The sequence below is a fragment of the Anabrus simplex genome, chromosome 2 (genome assembly GCF_040414725.1).
Source record: "Anabrus simplex isolate iqAnaSimp1 chromosome 2, ASM4041472v1, whole genome shotgun sequence".
NCBI lineage: Eukaryota > Metazoa > Arthropoda > Insecta > Orthoptera > Tettigoniidae > Anabrus > Anabrus simplex.
This window is the reverse complement of record NC_090266.1, coordinates 242,712,377-242,731,684: the sequence shown is the minus strand read 5'-3', so window position 1 is coordinate 242,731,684 and position 19,308 is coordinate 242,712,377. Positions and strand designations below refer to the sequence as shown.

The following is a 19,308-nucleotide window of genomic DNA, read 5'->3' as shown; positions in this document are numbered from 1 at the left end:
TGAACTTCAAGGACGTAACTTGACTTTCCATTTTTTAAATACTGCTTGTATTGGTAGGGATTCACACTTGACAACAGTAGTGTGAAGCAAGCAAATCTGACATTAACATGCAACTTTACCTACACCCTGCATGGTCATACTGTACTTTCAACAAGCTAAATTATGCTAGTCGTGTCGGCAGCGGTTGTAACTCGATCCGAGTATATATAACTTCTTCCTGCATACACTGACCAGTTCAACTCAGTTTATGGATGTGTTTATGATGACTAAACAGACCAATCCTGGCATAAAACATATGCCCACACAAATCACACTGAATAGATGGAGGAGGGCGGGGATGTAATTGACGGAGTTTTCTTGCTTGTCCTCTTGATGTCTGTGGCGTTCTCTTTCATACAAGTTGACAGTGGTGGATGTAGTGTTCCACAACAGTGAGTGGTCCACAGCACATTCTTCCCATGTCTGTATATCTATACCAGTTGTCTTCATCATTTGTTTCAGCTGGTCCTTCAAACGCTTAAGAGGGGCTCCGTGAGGTCTACTGCCAGAGCAAAGTTCACCATAAGGAATTTAGCGGGTAAGCCTGGTATCACCCATGCGGTGAACATGGCCTAATCATCTCAGTTGATGAGCGATGATTGTTGCCTCAATGGTATTTAGCTGCGCTTTGTCGAGAACTGCCGTGTTGGTCACATAGTCCTCCCACTTAACATTCAGGATGAATCTCATTTTCTGTTGGTGGAAGCGCTCAAGTTTTTTGATATCATGGCGATAGAGTGTCCATGTTTCACAGCCATACAGCAGCGTGAAAATGACAACAGTTTTGTACACCATTAGTTTGGTATGCAGTTTTAGGTCGTTATTCGTGAAGACTCGGTGCATTAACCATCCGAATGCTGCATGAGCAGCCCCAATTCTTTTACCAACGTCTTGTTCACAAGTACATCGTTTAGACAAGATGCTTCCAATATATGAAAAGTGATCAGCCTGTTCCAGGTTGTGCAAGTACCTTCGTTTTTCTCGCATTAATGGCAAGACCAAAGCGATCGCATGCAGTTTTAAAGCAGTTGACTGACTGTTGTAGTTCTGCAGGTGTTAGAGCAGGAGATGCGGTGTCATTGGCATACTGCAGTTCTGTCACCCGGGTAATCAGAGTACGTCTTTGTGAGCGAAGTCTTGCCAGATTGAAAAGACCTCTATCAAAATGAAATTTAAACTGCATGCCTAAGTTGTCTGCAGATGATTCATGCAGCAAGTACCAGTTGTACCGGTAAGTAAAAACAGAGATTTCCAGGGCCCATCCACAACCGCTGGCCGCTGTAATACGGAGATCTCCGGGGCCGGTCTTCAATGTGTTAAATATACATAGCTATGCTGAGTACAAGATTTTCATTCCCACACTCAGGATCCAAGGGGTCTCTTGTCATGTTATTCAGAAATTGTTCCATGCTACATTGTAGGATTATTTTGGATGTATGGCATTAGGTGTTAAACAATTCATCTAGACACTATGAAGTTAACTTTCCTCATTGATCTTTTATCACACTCAGTAAGTTTACAATAAATAACTGATACTTTTAGTCAAAAATCAGAACACAGTATTTTTATCCTCATACATAAAAGGCGTAATTTACAGCGACTCTTGTAATATAAACAGGAAAATGATGTCTCACCAACAGCCCTTTTGATCTAATAAGGCAATTCAGAATAATATGTTCTCAGAATATTTACAAGGAGCATTTTTCAGGATGGGCTACCTGATGCAAGTCGTAAAAACCAGATACAAGAGACAACCTAAGCAACAAAAGCCAATACGTTATAGGACATGAAGAGCATAAGTCTACACCCTGACACAGCCAACAGCCAAACAGCAGACCCTGCTACTAGGTGAAACAAATGCTGATGACAAGCATATTCTTGAACTGTCAGCATCTCCTTCTCTTGGATTATACAAAAAAATTTCAACAATCCCTCCCAGATCTTTGAATTTTCAAGATGTTTTATATGCTTGGATTACCAGGAAAAAGTGGATAGGCTGACAATACGATCAGGAATTAGTCTGCCATATTAATAAGGAAAACTGGAAACTAATTGACCCATATCCATCACCAACCAAATTTATAGACTTTCCTACCATTTTCACTTGAACAATTTTAGACTAAGTTAATCGATTCTTAGGACATATCCATAATGCATCCTTATTTAATATAGGTAATTCAAACAGTGTAGACGTTGATGGAGGCAGAGAGAGTGTGCTTAGTTAATACTTCGAAATAAACATTATGGTAAATATCTTCAGAATAAAATACCTCAGAACATACAGAAAGACTCACCTATAAAACATTATCTACTCTTTAAGTGATGAATTACAAAATAAATGTTTGTAACACATGCACTTCTAAAGTATTTTGAAATTGTTTACCAATCATGGTCCAAACAGATGTGATGATTTCATTAAAACAAATACAAACATGCAAAGTAGTAAATACTACTGATTTCCATGCATCTTCAAGAACATGCTTATAATTCCATCTCTATGAATCAGCATTTTCTTTCCATCTGGTACCAAACATTTATAAGATTTTAATATTATCTCTTTCCTTCATAACTTGTTTTAATGAGTCGTTTTAACTCCAGAATATAATTAAAGCAGATACTCCTATTTCCTCATACAGTAAACAAAGAGCACAAATCATCAGCCTTAGTTCAATTACTTTGAAAGAGAAGCCCAACACTTCAACTCACCAAGCATTGCAGGAAAACTAGTCACTGCAAGAGAAGAAGTACAGAATAAAAACCGCATCTAACCTATATAAATGAGATTTACTGAATAATTATTGATAGTCATAATTTAGAAAGGGAAGTCAATGAATAATTTAAATAGCAAATCTTATTCAAGTGATAAAGCTCTAAACCTAAAAGCAATAAAAGAAAATTTTGTCATTTTACTAAAATATGTGCAAATAAAGAATGTACACCTGTAATTGCTTACCTTGCCAGGATTGAGAGCTTCATACTGATGACGAAGAGTCTGAAGTTCAAAATCACACGTTGCCAGGGCAGTCTTCAATTCATAAAGCAGAACCATATTGCTCCTTAGCTCATTGAATAGAGAACATATGGGCTCTGTTGGGATTGGGCACATCTCTGAAAGGAAAGGATAAAATAAGCATGAAAAACTCTACTCTTGCTTAGGATTTTACTTCTATTTCACACACCGACACAGATAGGTCTTATGGCAATGATGGGATAGGAAAGGCCTAGGAGTGGGCAGGAAGTGGCCGTGGCATTAATTAAGGTACAGCCCCAGCATTTGCCTGAAAATGGGAAACCATGGAAAACAATCTTCCGGACTGCTGACAGTGGGGTTCAAACCCACACCTGCGCACCCCTAACCGCATACCCAACTTGCCCGGTGGATTTTACTTCACTGCGTAAGGGATATCATAAAACACAGTACAATTTATTACCACTCAACAGTAAGTGTCCCATTCACAGAAAACAAACTTCATATATCACAAAAATCAAGCATTTAATATTGCATCTTGGACTACCTAATTTGTAATGGTAACAATAAATCTCTGTCTTCAAGACTGGTAGTTCTTACACCTACAACACCTTAACAGGACTGATTGTATACACACAGAAGACAACTATCTCACTGGCACAAAAGGTTTTTTTTTCCCCAAGTTGCTTTACGTTGCTCCGACACAGGTAGGTCTTATGGCGACGATGGGATAGGAAATGGCTACGAGTGGGAGGGAAGCAGCCGTGGCCTTAATTAAGGCACAACCCCAGCATTTGCCTGGTGTGAAAATGGGAAACTATGGAAAACCTTCTTCAGGGCTGCCGACAGTAGGGTTCAAACCCACTATCTCCTGAATTTAAAAAAAATATTTGGTCAAGTCTTCACAAACTCCAAGACTAAGAATAACCTCATCTAAATAGTTAAGCTACTCAGTCAAAGCCAAACAAACCCTGTGACAGAGATGCCAACTTTCAAGAAAGGCAATTCGTAATGGAGCTGCTAAGACACCGTGGGGGGCGGGGGGGTACAGGGAGGGGGCCGCGGCGGCGGTCGTAGAATATATTTTTTTTCTCTCTCTTCGAGATATTACTAGCTTACATATCATTGAAAGCTTGTAGTTCCTGTTTGGTAAACGTATACTGGTGACATGTTTTTCTTTTTATATCATGTGCATTTTTTTCAAAATGGCGCCCGGTAATGACGACGTAGTGTTTTATTCTCCGAGTAAATTAACCGTAAAATGTGACGAAAAGTGCGGAAAATGTCGAAAATTAGTGAAAAATGGAATGATGTGTGATTCATGTGATCGATGGTGGCATTATAAGTGCGGAAATTGCCCTAGAGACGTAAAAACTAATGAAAATGTTGACTGGATTTGTGAGCAGTGTGTTCGGAATGTTGTTGTTGGGGACGGCGTTGACGAAGCACCGAAAACAGTCGATGAGGAATATAAAAGTGCATTAGAAATTATAAACATTCTAAAAAAGGACAATGAGACTCTTAAAGTTGAAAATCAAGAATTAAAAGAAAGACTGCGATCGCTAGAATTTGGGACTGACCATTCTTCGAGTGATATACCGGTACAAGTAACAAACTCGAGCACGTGGTGTCAAGTAGTTCGTGGATGGCCGGCTAAGAAGAAATCTACAACTGAATTTCCGGAAATAAACATTAGAAATAGGTTTTCTGCCCTAAATAATTTAATCCTGGAAGAAAGTGATCGCGCGCGTGAAACCAAATCATCGCGATCCGTTGCCGTGCCGAGTTTGAAATTTAGGCCTAGAATTCAGATTCAAGACCCAGTTAGGCCTAAATCAGCGAAGGTAGCTGTGTTTGGTGATAGCCAAGGAAGGGGAATTGCGGGAGTGATTAACGACGAGAATATAGCAGCAACCGGAGAAATATATCCAGGAGCTTCTATCAGCAGGGTTGTGGAAAACGTAGAAGCAGCAACTAGGAACTTCGGGAGCGGCGATGCAGTGCTTATCATCGGTGGGACGAACGACGTAGCTCGCGACGACGCCAAGAATGTAAGATCACAACTTAAACATACACTAGGGAAGCTGACCCACACTAACGTTTTTGTAGTGAACATGCCCCACAGGCATGATTTGAGTAGAGATTCGTGTGTGAACATTGAAGTGGACAAGGTCAATACAGATATTGTTAAAATTTGTAAACATTTTCGGAATACTCAGGTTATTGAATGCAACAGTTTTGAGAGATACTGTTATACAAAACATGGCCTCCATCTAAACAATTCAGGTAAACGAAAGATAGCAAATATTGTTCTAGATTTTATTAATCTTAAGATATGTACTGTAAAACAGGCAACTCCCTTGAGTTATAATACTGACCAGGAAAACTAGCAGAAAGAGCCAGCTATACTTCAAGCTGGCTCAGTCAACTAGAAAAAGAAACTCAGGATAGTAAGGAATTTCAAGTTACCCAATTGCAACAGTCAAGTTTTAGGGAGGAAGGGGGTCTGAGATTGCTCTTGGTAAACTGTCAAAGTGTAGTAAATAAACAATTAAAATTCGGTACATTGATGGAATCTTATGAGACTGATGTGGTGATAGGAGTGGAATCGTGGTTGAAAGAAGGGGTGGGTAATAGAGAAGTATTTCCAGAAGGGTACACAGTCTATCGTAGAGACCGAGGAGATAAAAAGGGAGGGGGGGGTGTTTATTCTGGTGAAGGAAACTTACTGTTCACATGAATGGTTTACCGATGAAAGGGATGAAATATTAGGGATAAAATTAGTTTGTGATAATATGAAGGAGGTGGGAATTATAGGAACATACAGGCCTGGAAGAGAGGAAAGAGACATGGAAATCTTTGAAAAAATAATAGATTATACTTGTAAAAACAATAATAATGATATGGTAATAATTGGGGGAGATCTAAATTTGCCTGAAGTTGAATGGAAAGGAGCTGCAAGTGAAGCCCATGAACAGAAACTGGCAAATAAGTTAATTTGGGAGGGAGGATTTACACAAGTAGTACAAGAACCGACTCGTCTCAATAACTTACTAGATGTATTCTTGGTTAAACCATGGGAAATTGTTGATAAAACTGAGGTAATTGAAGGAATAGGAGACCATAAGGCTGTAATAATGGATGTAGGACTCGTACCAAAAAGGCTTAATAAGAGGGTTACACAAGACAAGAAATTGTACAGAAAAACTAAAGTTGATGAATTTGGGACTTACCTTAACTCACAATTCAGTTGTTGGATAAGTGAAGGGAGAAACGTGGATACACTTTGGGCTAAATTTAAAGGAATTATTTGGGAAGGAGAGAAGAGATTTGTACCTGTTAAGAAGGGTAAAATGACCTCAGACCCTGTTTATTATACAAGGGAAATAAGAAAATTAAAAAGAAAATGTAGAATAGTAAACAGGAAAATCAAAGAGGGTAGGGAGAGTAGAGAAACTAGAAAACAGCTCATGAGGGAACTGAATAGAGTGAAAAAGGAAGCAAAAGAGAATTATATGAATGGCATACTTCAAGAGGGTAATGACCACAAAGGGAAATGGAAAAAGCTGTATTCATATATCAGGAATCAAAAAGGAAAAGGAATCCAAATTCCTACAATGGTGGGAGAAGGGGGTGAACACTATTTAACAGATACTGAGAAAGCAAACCTATTTAGTAGGGAATTTAGAGATTCAGTAGATGATTGTCAAGAGTTGGAAACCGAAACAGAAGATAGAGAGGGAGAGAGACAGAGGGAAACAAGAAGCTTCTCATTCACAAACGAAGATATTTTCAGAGAAATCCAACTGCTTCAGCAAGGAAAAGCAGCAGGGAGTGATCAAATTACTGGGGAGGTATTAAAGACAATGGGGTGGTACATAGTGCCTTATTTAAAATTTCTCTTTGACTATGTCATAAATAATAGTGTAATACCAAAGGAATGGAAGGAATCTATAATAATACCAATTTTTAAAGGAAAGGGTGATAAAAGGAAACCAGAGAACTACAGACCAATCAGCCTGACCAGTATAGTTTGTAAAATTCTGGAGAGTTTAATATCGAAGTTCATCAGAGGGATATGTGATGATAAAAATTGGTTCATGAGGAGCCAGTATGGATTTAGAAAGAAATTTTCTTGTGAGGCACAACTGGTGGGATTTCAGCAGGACATATCAGATCAGTTGGATTCAGGAGGTCAGTTAGATTGCATAGCCATAGATCTTTCCAAAGCCTTTGATAGAGTGGAACATGGAATATTATTAAAGAAATTGGAGGGAATAGGATTGGACGTAAGGGTTACACATTGGATAAAAGCATTTCTAAATTCAAGGGTTCAGAAAGTCAAAGTAGGAAATAATGTATCTCAGGAAGAGAAAGTTTGGAAGGGAATTGCACAGGGTAGTATAATCGGTCCGTTACTTTTCTTAATATACGCAAATGATTTAGGGAACAATATAACATCAAAAATAAGATTGTATGCAGATGACATAATTGTTTATAGAGAAATAAACAACATTGAGGATTGTTCAGAATTACAAAGGGACCTTGAAAGTATCCAACAATGGGTTGAAGAAAATAATATGAAGGTTAATGGAGGCAAATCAACTGTTACAACTTTTACAAACAGGAGCTTTAAAACTGAATTTGAATATACTTTGGATGAGGTAGTTATCCCAAAAGATGGCAAGTGCAAATACTTAGGTGTGAGATTTGAAAGTAATTTGCACTGGAAGGGTCATATTGATGACATTGTTGGGAAAGCATACAGATCATTACATGTCATAATGAGGCTACTTAAAGGATGCAACAAAGAATTAAAAGAAAAAAGTTACTTGAGTATGGTTCGTCCATTATTGGCATATGCAAACAGTGTTTGGGATCCTCACCAAGAATACCTAATAAAAGAAATAGATAGTGTGCAGAGGAAAGCAGCAAGATTTGTAACAGGGGATTTCAGGAGAAAGAGTAGTGTATCAGAAATGTTAAAGGAACTTGGGTGGGAAACTTTAAGTAAGAGAAGGGAGAAAACTAGACTTACAGGATTATATAGAGCCTATACAGGAGAAGAAGCATGGGGAGATATCCGTGAGAGGCTTCAGTTGGAAAATAATTATATCGGCAGGACTGACCACAAATATAAAATTAGAAGGAATTTTAGCAGAAGCGATTGGGGTAAATTTTCATTCATTGGGAAGGGTGTGAAGGAGTGGAACAGTTTACCAGGGGTAGTGTTTGATCCTTTTCCAAAATCTGTACAGATATTCAAGAAGAGAATAAACAGCAACAGAGAAAATAAATGAAATGTTAGAGGGCATTCGACCAGTGCAGGTTATTGTATATAAAAAAATGTGTGTGAATAAATTAATTCCATCCCCTGGTCTAAGGAGTTTGGACAGCCAAAGTAGGGGACTGCCTGTAGGGGTGAAGTACAGTGGGGACTTCGAGGGCCCTGGGACCGCTACGGTAGCTGTGAAGGCCCTTCAGGAACTCTGAAAAGTGGTGGCAAAAGGGGCTCTGGTTAAGACGCAGCAGGTCGTTATGCTACTTAGGATCCAGAACGGGTAAAAAAAAAAAAAAGTAAATAAATAAATGCAATGTAAATATTAATGTTATACCAGTTGTATAGTATCATTTGAAGTAATTCCACATACTGTATATCAGCTGACTATATTTGTAAGTAGGACAGGATATATTATAAGTAGAATTTTGTAAACAATATAAATTTATTAAGGATGAGCTGTGTGTTTAATAGAAAACATTGTTAGCGTAAATTGTATAATATTGTATTATAGGAAAAATTTTCTTCTCTTGTTAATTTAATATTTAGTGCTTGACAATAATGTATTTTAGTGTACCATTTGCCACCGAGGTAGACACCTCATTTGCAAATAAAGAGATTTTGATTTTTTGATTTGATCTGCACTAACAGAGCACTTAACAGTTCGGAGTTCATATTAGCGCGGAATTCTGTCTTGTTCTTCCTCATAATGCGCATCTGAAAAATTGCGGCTACACATACTACAAAACATGTGTGAATGAGATTTTGAAGAACGCAGTAAACAGGGCCGTTCTTTCGAGTATTCCTCCCTAAATTTTTGAACTATTTTTGGTTTATCACTAGCGTCACTAATCATGGTAACGTAATCATACGTATTTTCCTGCACAAGAAATCGCTTCATTATTTCAAACCTTTCGCATTTCGTAACACACGATTACCATATATCCTAGAAGAGCAATCAATATATGTAAATTTGGCAACTAAATTAGCAATAAATACTTCTTCAACAGTCACCCACACAGTATTCACAATTAAACGGTGTTTGTCACCACTTTGCCGCCAAAACAAAGACAAAAGAACTCACATACTTACATGGAAGTCTGATGACGGGACGAACAAAGACAATAACTCCGCAAGATATACCACTTCACAGGTGCCTATATTTCCGGTACTGGAAGCACACACTGAGTTTGGCGCGTGAAAACTCGAAATATTCTTAATCGAGGGACAGGAAAGGGGTATGAATGATTACGGATAAATCCAGAAATTATTTTCTGAGAATTCAAGCTGTAATGGCATTCCTTGTGTATCCTTTTGAACACTTCATACACTTAGATTAAAAAATCAACATAAAATCGTAGTTTGTGGTGTGCGATTCGTAAAGGCATAATTACGAAGGGTGACTGGTGCACTGGTGACAAATGGTGCACAACCAGGCAGACTGTAGATATTGAACTGGCATATGGTCAGTGTGACAACAGGCTCAATTTGCCTGTCTTGACTCGTCTTGTTGCCATGCACTGCTTCGAAACAGTGAAGCGTTGCTGTATTAAGGCATCAAGACAGCTGGTTGTGCTGGTTCAGTGTTTCAAAACATACACACATTAACCAACTCTACTCCAGTGGAGGATGGCTGTTGTGGCCAAGACCTACCCCAGTAGTGATGGACTCGTGCATGCAGAGAATGTTAAAACATCCAAAGGGATTTTTAAACATTCTTCGAGTAAATTAGTAAAACTTCCCACAGATGAGTAGTTGATCTTGACAGATCAAGGAGGGCAGGATGGACAAGAGATGGGAAGTTTGTTTTGATGATGCAAGGATGTGGTAAACTTGTGTCTTTTTGGTATTTTTGTTACGTTAATGTTGGGAGTATGCAGAGACTATTCATCACGATGTCTTCAAGCTGTTTGTATTATTATCATGTAAATGCTTGTATTTAAGTTAAATAATAAAACAGGTAATATCTGGTGAATCAGTGCTTATTGGTTAACTACAATACTCTATTAAATTTAAGTATCATATCCAGGCTGTTTCTAACATTTGGTGACAGTTTCGTGACCAACAATTAATAGATGTATATCCTGTGGGAAGACAGTTTATGATATTTTTGAAGTTGGTTTATTTCACTAATTTGTGATTGCACTGATAAATTTAAAAAAGAAAACTGTTTATAATGTCCAGTACTCAGGGCTCAAATTCAATTAGCTGATTCCTTTGTTCGTTAGCTATCAACTTTCTCAAGTAGTTGGAATTTTCTTTCCATAAGGATCATTAATTCAGATACAGCTGAGATCTCACCTCCACCTGACTTGTTCCTTTTCCCTATCTCCCTTTTCTTTTTTTCCGGAATAAGTTTATCAATAATTATACAAAGTGAGGGTATTTAGTCCTTAACCAGGTGCTGCAAAGGCTGCAAGGCACATGTGCCCTGAACTGTATTCAATAAATTATGCATTAATAGGTTCTTTCCAACACAGTCCCTGTACCAGTACATAGTCTCCTTGCGCATGCGCAATACGAAAAATCCTTTCCAACACACTCAGAATTGCGTTCATGTATTCGTCCGTGTACTACAGTCAGGTGTTCCAACTAACTCTTCGCAGCGATCCCTGGCGGTCGGAACTAGTCCGCAGTCTAAAGCATGTACTGAGCCGTACATTTCTGTGACATGCGCAGAAACACTGTATTGTTGCCTCCTGCTGTACGCTGATTTCTTTGGAGTTCCTTAATCAGCTGTTTTTTATGCACATTGCACGCTCTTCTCCCACTAATAAATTAATCAGCTGTTTGGTTACAGAGGTTAGGATGGATAGTGACGACGATTTTTTACAATCTTCATCCAGTGAAGAAAATGTAATGAACATTATTTAGGCAACGGTAATTAAATATCATTCTTTACTTATTTATGTATTGTTTACATTAGGCCTATAGTTTGTAAAGGCACAAAAGCTACCAGGTGAAACAAAATATAATTTAAATACGATGTATTTTTCTGAAGAAACTGTTCCTCGTTATAATGAAAATGAGTTTTTCGAGCATTTTCGCATTAGCCGAGGAGTTGCTCAAGATATTACAAATCGATATGAAAGAAGTGAACATCATTAAAGACAATATGGGCAGTATGAGAAAATTTCGACATTCCACTTTCAGGTGAGGTCCAAACTGTCCACTCTTCGGATGCCACTATAGGACTTCAACAACTTTCATTGCGGTACAGGCGCATTGCATATTTTTTTAACGCTGGACCACCTTGATGCTCTGCTTCGTCTCCCCTTGTTTGTAGTTCATACCAGCAGTGACAACACTGTTGTCATTCCAGCGCACCAGCAACGCACCACCAAAACTCCTGTGGTCATATGATCCCCTTCTTCTTTTTCCTGTCTGCCTTTCTTTGAAGGGGGCACTTCACTGTTTGGTTTTCTTGTAATGTCCCTGTTGCACTCATTTGCTTTGAAGCCAGATGTCTTACCAATTTCAGGGATGTAAAGTAGTTGTCAAAGAATATAGTATGTCCCCTGTTTGATTCAATTCCACCTGCATCAAGGAGAGGTTGGACTACACTTCCACCAACTCCAAATTCTTTCAGCCTCTCATTTTATAATGCTGTATACACTTGGAAAGGTGGAAAGGTATCCTATAGCCACTGGCAGCAAAAGAAGTCCAGCAGAATTTCACAATTTTGAGCATCATCTGATGAGTGGGGGTGGGGAAGGAGGAGACAGGAATACAGTCAGCCACTAAATGAGATGTAGATTGTGATCTTGTCCACTTTGGTGTTGCTCCTTGTGTGTTACAATTTGACCTACTAATGCTATTGAATTTTTTATCAGGGACATCAGAAACAGAGGTACTGGCCCAATCCTATGTATGAAAGCTTCTTTTTGCACTGTTTTACAGTTTTTCAGTTCCATCTGTAGAACTATCAGTAATATTTTGACTACCACAGGACCTAGCCTTCTCTCTTTCATATTCTGTTGAAGCAATGACATTTCCAATATTTCACTCACCATCAAACTAGTAAGTTACTCCATGTTAAATATCTTGGGAGTAGTCAGTCTGTGGTAAATTATATCTTGTATTTAAGTTCTCAAGGGGCTGCCTGGCCAAGGCAGTAAAGGCGTGCTCGGTTCACCCGGAAGGATGTGGGTTTGATTCCCCGTCAGGAAGTCGAAAATTTAAGAAACGAGATTTCCACTTCCGGAGGTGCATATGGCCCTGAGGTTCACTCAGCCTACACAAAAAATGAGTACCAGGTTAATTCCTGGGGGCAAAGGCGGTCAGGCATAGAGCTAACCACTCTACCCCATCAACTGCCGAGGTACGAATAGTGGAAGCCTTTACCTTCCACCCCTCTAAGGGCCTTCATGCCTGTACGGTGGTGACTTTGCTATTTAGGTCCTCAGGATCATAAAAATTACTTATGTTGTACAGAGCCATTAAAAACGTGATAAGTGCTGTGATTTTAATTTTCTGATATGTGAGAACAAAAATGGTGTATATATATATATATATATCTCTATTAAAAAGCAAGTTATTTTCAGTTTAGAGTCTGTTCCTTTCGCACTTCCTAATGTGTCGCTAGGAGAAAGTGATCAAGACAATTATTAATGATAAAAATTTCATAATGTTCCGTCAACAAAGGGTGCAGAGATGAAAGCACTAAGGTCATCAGCCAGTGACAAACCTACTGATGAGTGATGACTATTCCCACTTTATTGAAAAAACACAAGTTGAAAAAAAGAGAGAGAAATAATGGATATGAAAATGATGATGTATTTGTAGAATATTACTGGATATCCCAATTACAAACACTTAGGAATTTCCACATTTCATACTGCCTAATTAGGGGTCTAAAAGCAAATCACAAAACAATTTCAGCCATTCTACAGAATACATGTTGTATTGTGCACTATAATGTAACAGAATAAATGCTAATAATGAAAATTAATGAAGACCAGTACACTGACAAGGCATGCAAATGAAAATTATTTTTTTCAAAGGTTCACTCACCAAAAGAGATGCTCCTCAAGCTAAAATATCTCAGGAATTCACATCTACCACTGGTGCATTAGCTACCTCTAAGTTTTTTGTTGTTATACGTTCAATTCACACTATTTACATCATGAGCACTTCAGTCTGTTTTTCTTAATCCTGAACAGTACGGTAGATTCTGAAACATGAGGTTGGGTACCGTGGAACATCACAGACGTTGCAGGAATACCGAATGTCTCATCCCCATTCAAAACGCAGACCACATACCTCTTGCTGGCATGTTTCCTTGTACTCGTTGGAGGATTTAGGTCTGGAAACTGCCTTCCTCAGAACCACCCTCTTGGGTCAGGGGGCATAATGGTCTGACTACTCCGGCTGGCATAGGTTCAATGACCGAGCTCGATAGCTGCAGTCGCTAAAGTGCGGCCAGTATCCAGTATTCGGGAGATAGTAGGTTCGAACCCCACTGTCGGCAGCCCTGAATATGGTTTTCCATGGTTTCCCATTTTCACACCAGGCAAATGCTGGGGCTGTACCTTAATTAAGGCCACGACCGCTTCCTTCCCACTCCTAGCCCTTCCCTGTCCCATCGTCGCCACAAGACCTATCTGTGTCGGTGCGACGTAAAGCAACTAGCAAAAAAATAGGTTCAATGGGAGTCGATACACTGAAATTACTGAATATTTTCTGCACAATATGCACACATCCCTCTCGTCCCTCCACTTTAGAGCAATGAATTTGTTCCGAAAAGAAAATACCGCCTCACTTTTCCTCAGTTTCTTCTCTATGATATCCTTAAGAATTCCTTTCCTCTTAGGACGAACGGGTTCAAACAACATCATCGTCCAGATAATTCATTATGTCAAAGAGCTCTGGGTTACTGTAATAACTGACTAGAGCTGTAAGATATCCCTTATTCAAAAGGTTGTCTTCAGCTAATGTGAACACAATTTCAGGTGGCTTAGTGAATTGGGATAAGTCATTGCCACAAACTTCATCTACAGCTTGGTCTCTTTACTGGTATAACAAAGAATGTTTCACACATACCCTGTGCCTACCTCACAAAGCCTGAAAGACCCCATCCCAGACGGGGATCTTTTGTTTAGAATGAATACTTTCCAACCTCAGCGACCCTTCCACAGCAGTAGACTTTCATCGTCCTTAACATAATAGTTTTGAAATTTGGATAACAGTTGGTCGAAAACTGGTTTCACTTTCTAAATTTTTGGGTATATTTCCTTAGTGCATACCTCATTACCAAAAAAACATAGAAACTTCAGAAGGAGAAAGAACCTTCTTTTGGACATGATCTTAAAATAAATAAAGCGACGTAAAGCAAATAGCAAAAAAAAAGTGTAGCCAACAAAAAATTACTTGAAAATAATGGCTTAGTAGATGTTTATGAATTATTCCCTGTAAGAGCAGAATTGCTAAGAAAAGCTGAATTTCATTTTATTCACAAGTACCCATTCTTATTCTCATTTTTCTAGCTAGTGTCTACAAGTTGATTTTCTGCTGAGCATTCAAATTAGTTCGCTCAACTATTACATCATACAGCTCATCATCAATGAAATATTCATAAATTTCTTTGGGCTATGTAATGTTTTGCTGTTCACCTCTAATTCCAGAATCGCACTTTGCTTCAAATCTATCCCACCTGCATCCACAAACATCCCACCCACTGTGTGATAGATTATCACGGTCGCTTCTACTACTCTTGGCACTTTGGTCACATGCATTCAAGTCACTTGAAAAGCGATCCACCAACCATACCTTAGGATGTGTTGAAGAACACAAGCGCAAAATGTACCAATTCACTATCCCTACTTGACCCTTCGCACAGCACTAAAAATGTCATTTCAATTACAAAGTTCTAACATTTCATGTACAGCATCACTGTGTGTATCTAGATGTTTCTGTGCTATATTTATATAAAACACAATTAAAAATATAACATACATGCAACAAAAATACTACAACTAAGGACTACTTTTGAAATCACCTAGAATGCATGGGAGAAACATACCCAACCAAGAAAATGTAATTCATGCATCCGTTCATCCATAGACACTCGGCTGGCACTACTTTATGATAAGTGTGGATATAGATCCTTCTTGCACGAAGCAACTACTGCTTCAATAGGTTCAGGGTTTCTCCTGGCAGATAAAACTGTGACCAAGGAGTTACCGACGAATGCCCATAAGGCAGAATGTGTCTTCAAAATTTCAACTAGATCTGGCGGATATGAGTAAAAGAATAGTAAGCATCGCTCACAAGGTAAGCGACAGTAGCTCATAGAATATGTTGTATTCTCCGTGCCTTAGCAAAAAATAAATAAAATAAAATGCGATTCCTCACACTCACTCTTTGATGGAAGTCTATCAGTCAGTCAAAATATACTAAAACACATATCACTGTGCACCATGAACAATATATATTTTTTTCAATGTGCTTAATTAACACATTCACGCCCGTATCCAAGTTACTGCCTATAGCGCGTGACCATGCTGTGGACCGTATCCGAATTAGCCCGGATAAGCGCAACCTTGAACTCGAGCCGTTCCTACGCAGCTGGGATCTATTTTGGTCACAAATATGTGCGAGAGAGATGAAGGTAATACCCTTAAGAATGCTTCTATTCACCAGAAACCACATGGCATGGCGATTTTCCCTCCCAATGCACTTCTTTTGTTTTGTTTCTGAAGGTAGCCTTGCGCTGGCCCAGCTAGCTGCGTAGTTGGTTTGTGATTGCACAAGCGTGTGTATAATCGCGTTCTGAAGTGTAACCATGGCATGTAGGGACAATATAAATGATGCAAGTGGTGCGAGTTTACAAAGCACAGTTTTTCAGCTGCTTGAAAATTATCTTGGCCAGGGGTATACAGTCTATATGGACAATTATTACAATAGCGTTGGATTCGCGAAACAATTACGGGAACAGAACACTGCCGTATGTGGAACAATACGGTCAAATAGGGGTGTACCAAAAGATCTAAAGGAACATCAGAGAATTCTCAAAGGGGGTAAAAAGTGAACCCGACATACAAGTATAGTCACCTCCCTCCGACATTTCTGCTTCATATACTTCATCAGCTCCAAGTCAAGTCCCGCGATTTTGCTGCCAAAAAGGGCATCGGCCAAGGATCACCATTTAGGTTAGATGGGAAGAGAAAAGAGCATATTCTCTTGAAGTTTCCACAATCAAATAAAGTCAAGTTCCCCTCAAGAAGGTGCCAAATGTGCTTCAAAAAATAAATTATTGGTGAAACACTCTATTTTTGTGGAAAGTGTGGTGTTCCATTCACCCAGGACAGTGTGACGTTACCTGCCACACCCTACAGAGATACTAGAGGACTTCATTAAGGTATGTGGAAAATTTTGTTTCCATATCTTGTTTGGTTTAGAACTTATTGTGAAAAGAATTCGTTGTTGTTTGCTCTGGCACTAACAGCTGGAATAGCTGGGCCAGCCCTTTAAATAGCCCGCTCAGATGATGGGCGTAAATGTGGTAATATTTCATTCTTTTGATCTTGAATTATTATGGTTTTACAACAATTTATAAGTACAGTATATAACACGAAGTGTAAGGTACTTACCAATATTTAGTTCATTAAGTAACTGTTCAATGGCTTTAATCTTTTTCTGTCCAACACTAGCTGGTAGTTTCATGCGGGATGACCGCACTGTAACTCCACTCCCTTTCAGATCAGGAAATTTTATTCCAGCCATCTCAATACTCTGCAAAGATAAAATAAATATAGAGATGAGGTAAATAAAATAGAATGAAGTACAAAATATCTTGTTGTGTTACATGATTTCATATTTTAAATACTTGGATTTCTATCCTTTTGAATCTGCTGATCTCAGTGAACTTCTAGATTAACTCCAAATGTTTCTAGGTATGGTACACTATTTCAACTTTTTAGTTCCTTTTAGAACAAACCTTATATTTTAGAAAAATTATGTTGGCTGAAACTCAAGAAATTGTTTAATTGCAAAATTTTTCATTACTCTAAAGTACTGTTTATTTCCCCTATATTTTAGGTTACAATAGTAATATATTGTTTATAATGGAGGCATATGTAAATATCTTTTTTGAAGGAACACAAAACACAACACAAGAGCGAATGTGAAGAACAGAAGTCCAATTTTTACAAGTTATGGGCTACAAAAGCATACATTATTTCACCTGCAAGTTGTATAAATGAATAGAGTAATTAAAGGAAAAGATGGCTTTGGGGACAAAATGTTTCATAACATTCTCAAGTTTGAATGTGTGTTACAATAATAATGATTCTGTACACTTTAGTAAGTTTATAATGTAGTTTTTTTTTCTTATTATCAAACTTTTTTTTTTGCAAAAACACAGACAATGTCTAAAAAACTTTGAAAATTTCCAATTTTACTCCTTACTGCATAATGATTAGGCCTACTTGCATTACTTTCAAAACAATTTTCCAGTTAAAAAAAAAAATATTGCATCATTTTTGAACCAACAGATTCACTTAGCATTTAAAGAAATTTAATGAATTCAACATGTACTCTTCTTTAAAATTTGTTATTTTCCTTATAATTTCTCTGCTACGGCAGATTTTTTAACAGTCACTGGCACTGAGAAGTGGGTGTTTCTGCATCATATTCCAGCCAGCAAGCTTTCAGGCATGTTGAGGATCAACATCAGCAAAACAAATTGCCGAAGATCCAAAGTTTATTTTGGGTGCTGTTGTCTTCAGCCCTTCCCTTTTTAACACCCATCAAGTACACTTTATAATCTCTTATTTCTTCCTCGTTATCTCCCCTTTCCCGAATCCTAGCACATCCACATGCATCCTATTTGCAGACTCAGCCAGTTCTACTTTCTTTCTTCCATAAGCGATTAATATTGATAGCTCCCCAACGAAGACTGTGATAAAAAATTTAGTGAAAAATGGAATGGTATGTATAGGTACTTTAAGGCAGGAACATGTTCCAGGGACATTCCAGAAATCATTAATGAACAAGGGGGAGTGTGTTTGTGAGGATTTGCAGAAGGAAGAAGTATTCAGTCAGCAGTACGTAAATATTGTTGGTTATAAGGATAATGTCCAGTTAGGAGGTGACTAATACTAATGAAAATTATAATTTTTTTAGGACCTTGCACAGCGGGGAGGCTTGCATGTCCCAATGAAGGAGATGGACGAGCCGTAGGTGCAACCATATCGGATGGGTATCTGCCGAGAGACCAGACTAACGAATGGTTCATCGAAACTGGGGTAGCAGCCTTTCGGAAGTTACAAGGGCGGCAGTCTAGATGATTGATATGGCCTTGTAATAATACTTAACCTGGCTTAGCTGTGTTGATAACGTTACAAGGCTGAAAGCTATTTTTTTTTGCTAGGGGCTTTACGTCGCACCGACACAGATAGGTCTTATGGCGACGATGGGATAGGAAAGGCCTAGGAGTTGGAAGGAAGCGGCCGTGGCCTTAATTAAGGTACAGCCCCAGCATTTGCCTGGTGTGAAAATGGGAAACCACGGAAAACCATCTTCAGGGCTGCCGATAGTGGGATTCGAACCTACTATCTCCCGGATGCAAGCTCACAGCCGCTCGCCTCTACGCGCACGGCCAACTCGCCCGGTAAGGCTGAAAGCAACGGAAAACCACAACCATAACTCACTCCTGAGGACATGCAGCTCTCTCTGTATGAATGATGTACTGATGATGGCTTCCTCCCGGGTAAAATATTCTGGAGATAAAACAGACCGCCATTCGGATCTCCGGGTGGGGACTACACGAGAGGGGGATGATCATCAGGAAAATGGATACTGACATTCTGCGAGTTGGAGCGTGGAATGTTAGAAGTTTGAATAGTTGTGGTAGGTTAGAAAATCTGAAAAGGGACATGGATAGACTAAAATTAGATGTAGTTGGTATAAGTGAAGTACGTTGGCAGGAAGAACAGGATTTCTGGTCAGGCGACTACAGAATTATCAGCACAAAGTCAAACAGGGGAAAGGCAAGAGTTGGTTTAATAATGAATAAGAAAAC

At 38.7% G+C, this 19,308-nt stretch overlaps 1 protein-coding gene across 8 annotated transcripts in view; it reads right to left on the bottom strand.

Moving 5' to 3' along the window:
* DMAP1 (DNA methyltransferase 1 associated protein 1) overlaps positions 1–19,308 on the bottom strand; it is a 308,165-nt gene that overhangs the window by 53,126 nt on the left and 235,731 nt on the right. For 7 of the 8 annotated variants that reach the window (XR_010859253.2, XM_067140531.2, XM_067140527.2 and 4 more), the window contains 2 exons: positions 16,877–17,018; positions 2,993–3,147 (listed from right to left, as the gene is read on the bottom strand). Coding sequence is in view for 7 of the 8 variants with exons in the window: in XM_067140531.2 (XP_066996632.2) it covers positions 2,993–3,147; positions 16,877–17,018 (297 nt within the window). In the remaining variant the exon portion in view is untranslated. Of the gene's footprint in view, positions 1–2,745; positions 2,770–2,992; positions 3,148–16,876; positions 17,019–19,308 lie in introns of all 8 variants that reach the window. The other variant, XM_067140533.2, reaches the window with a different exon arrangement.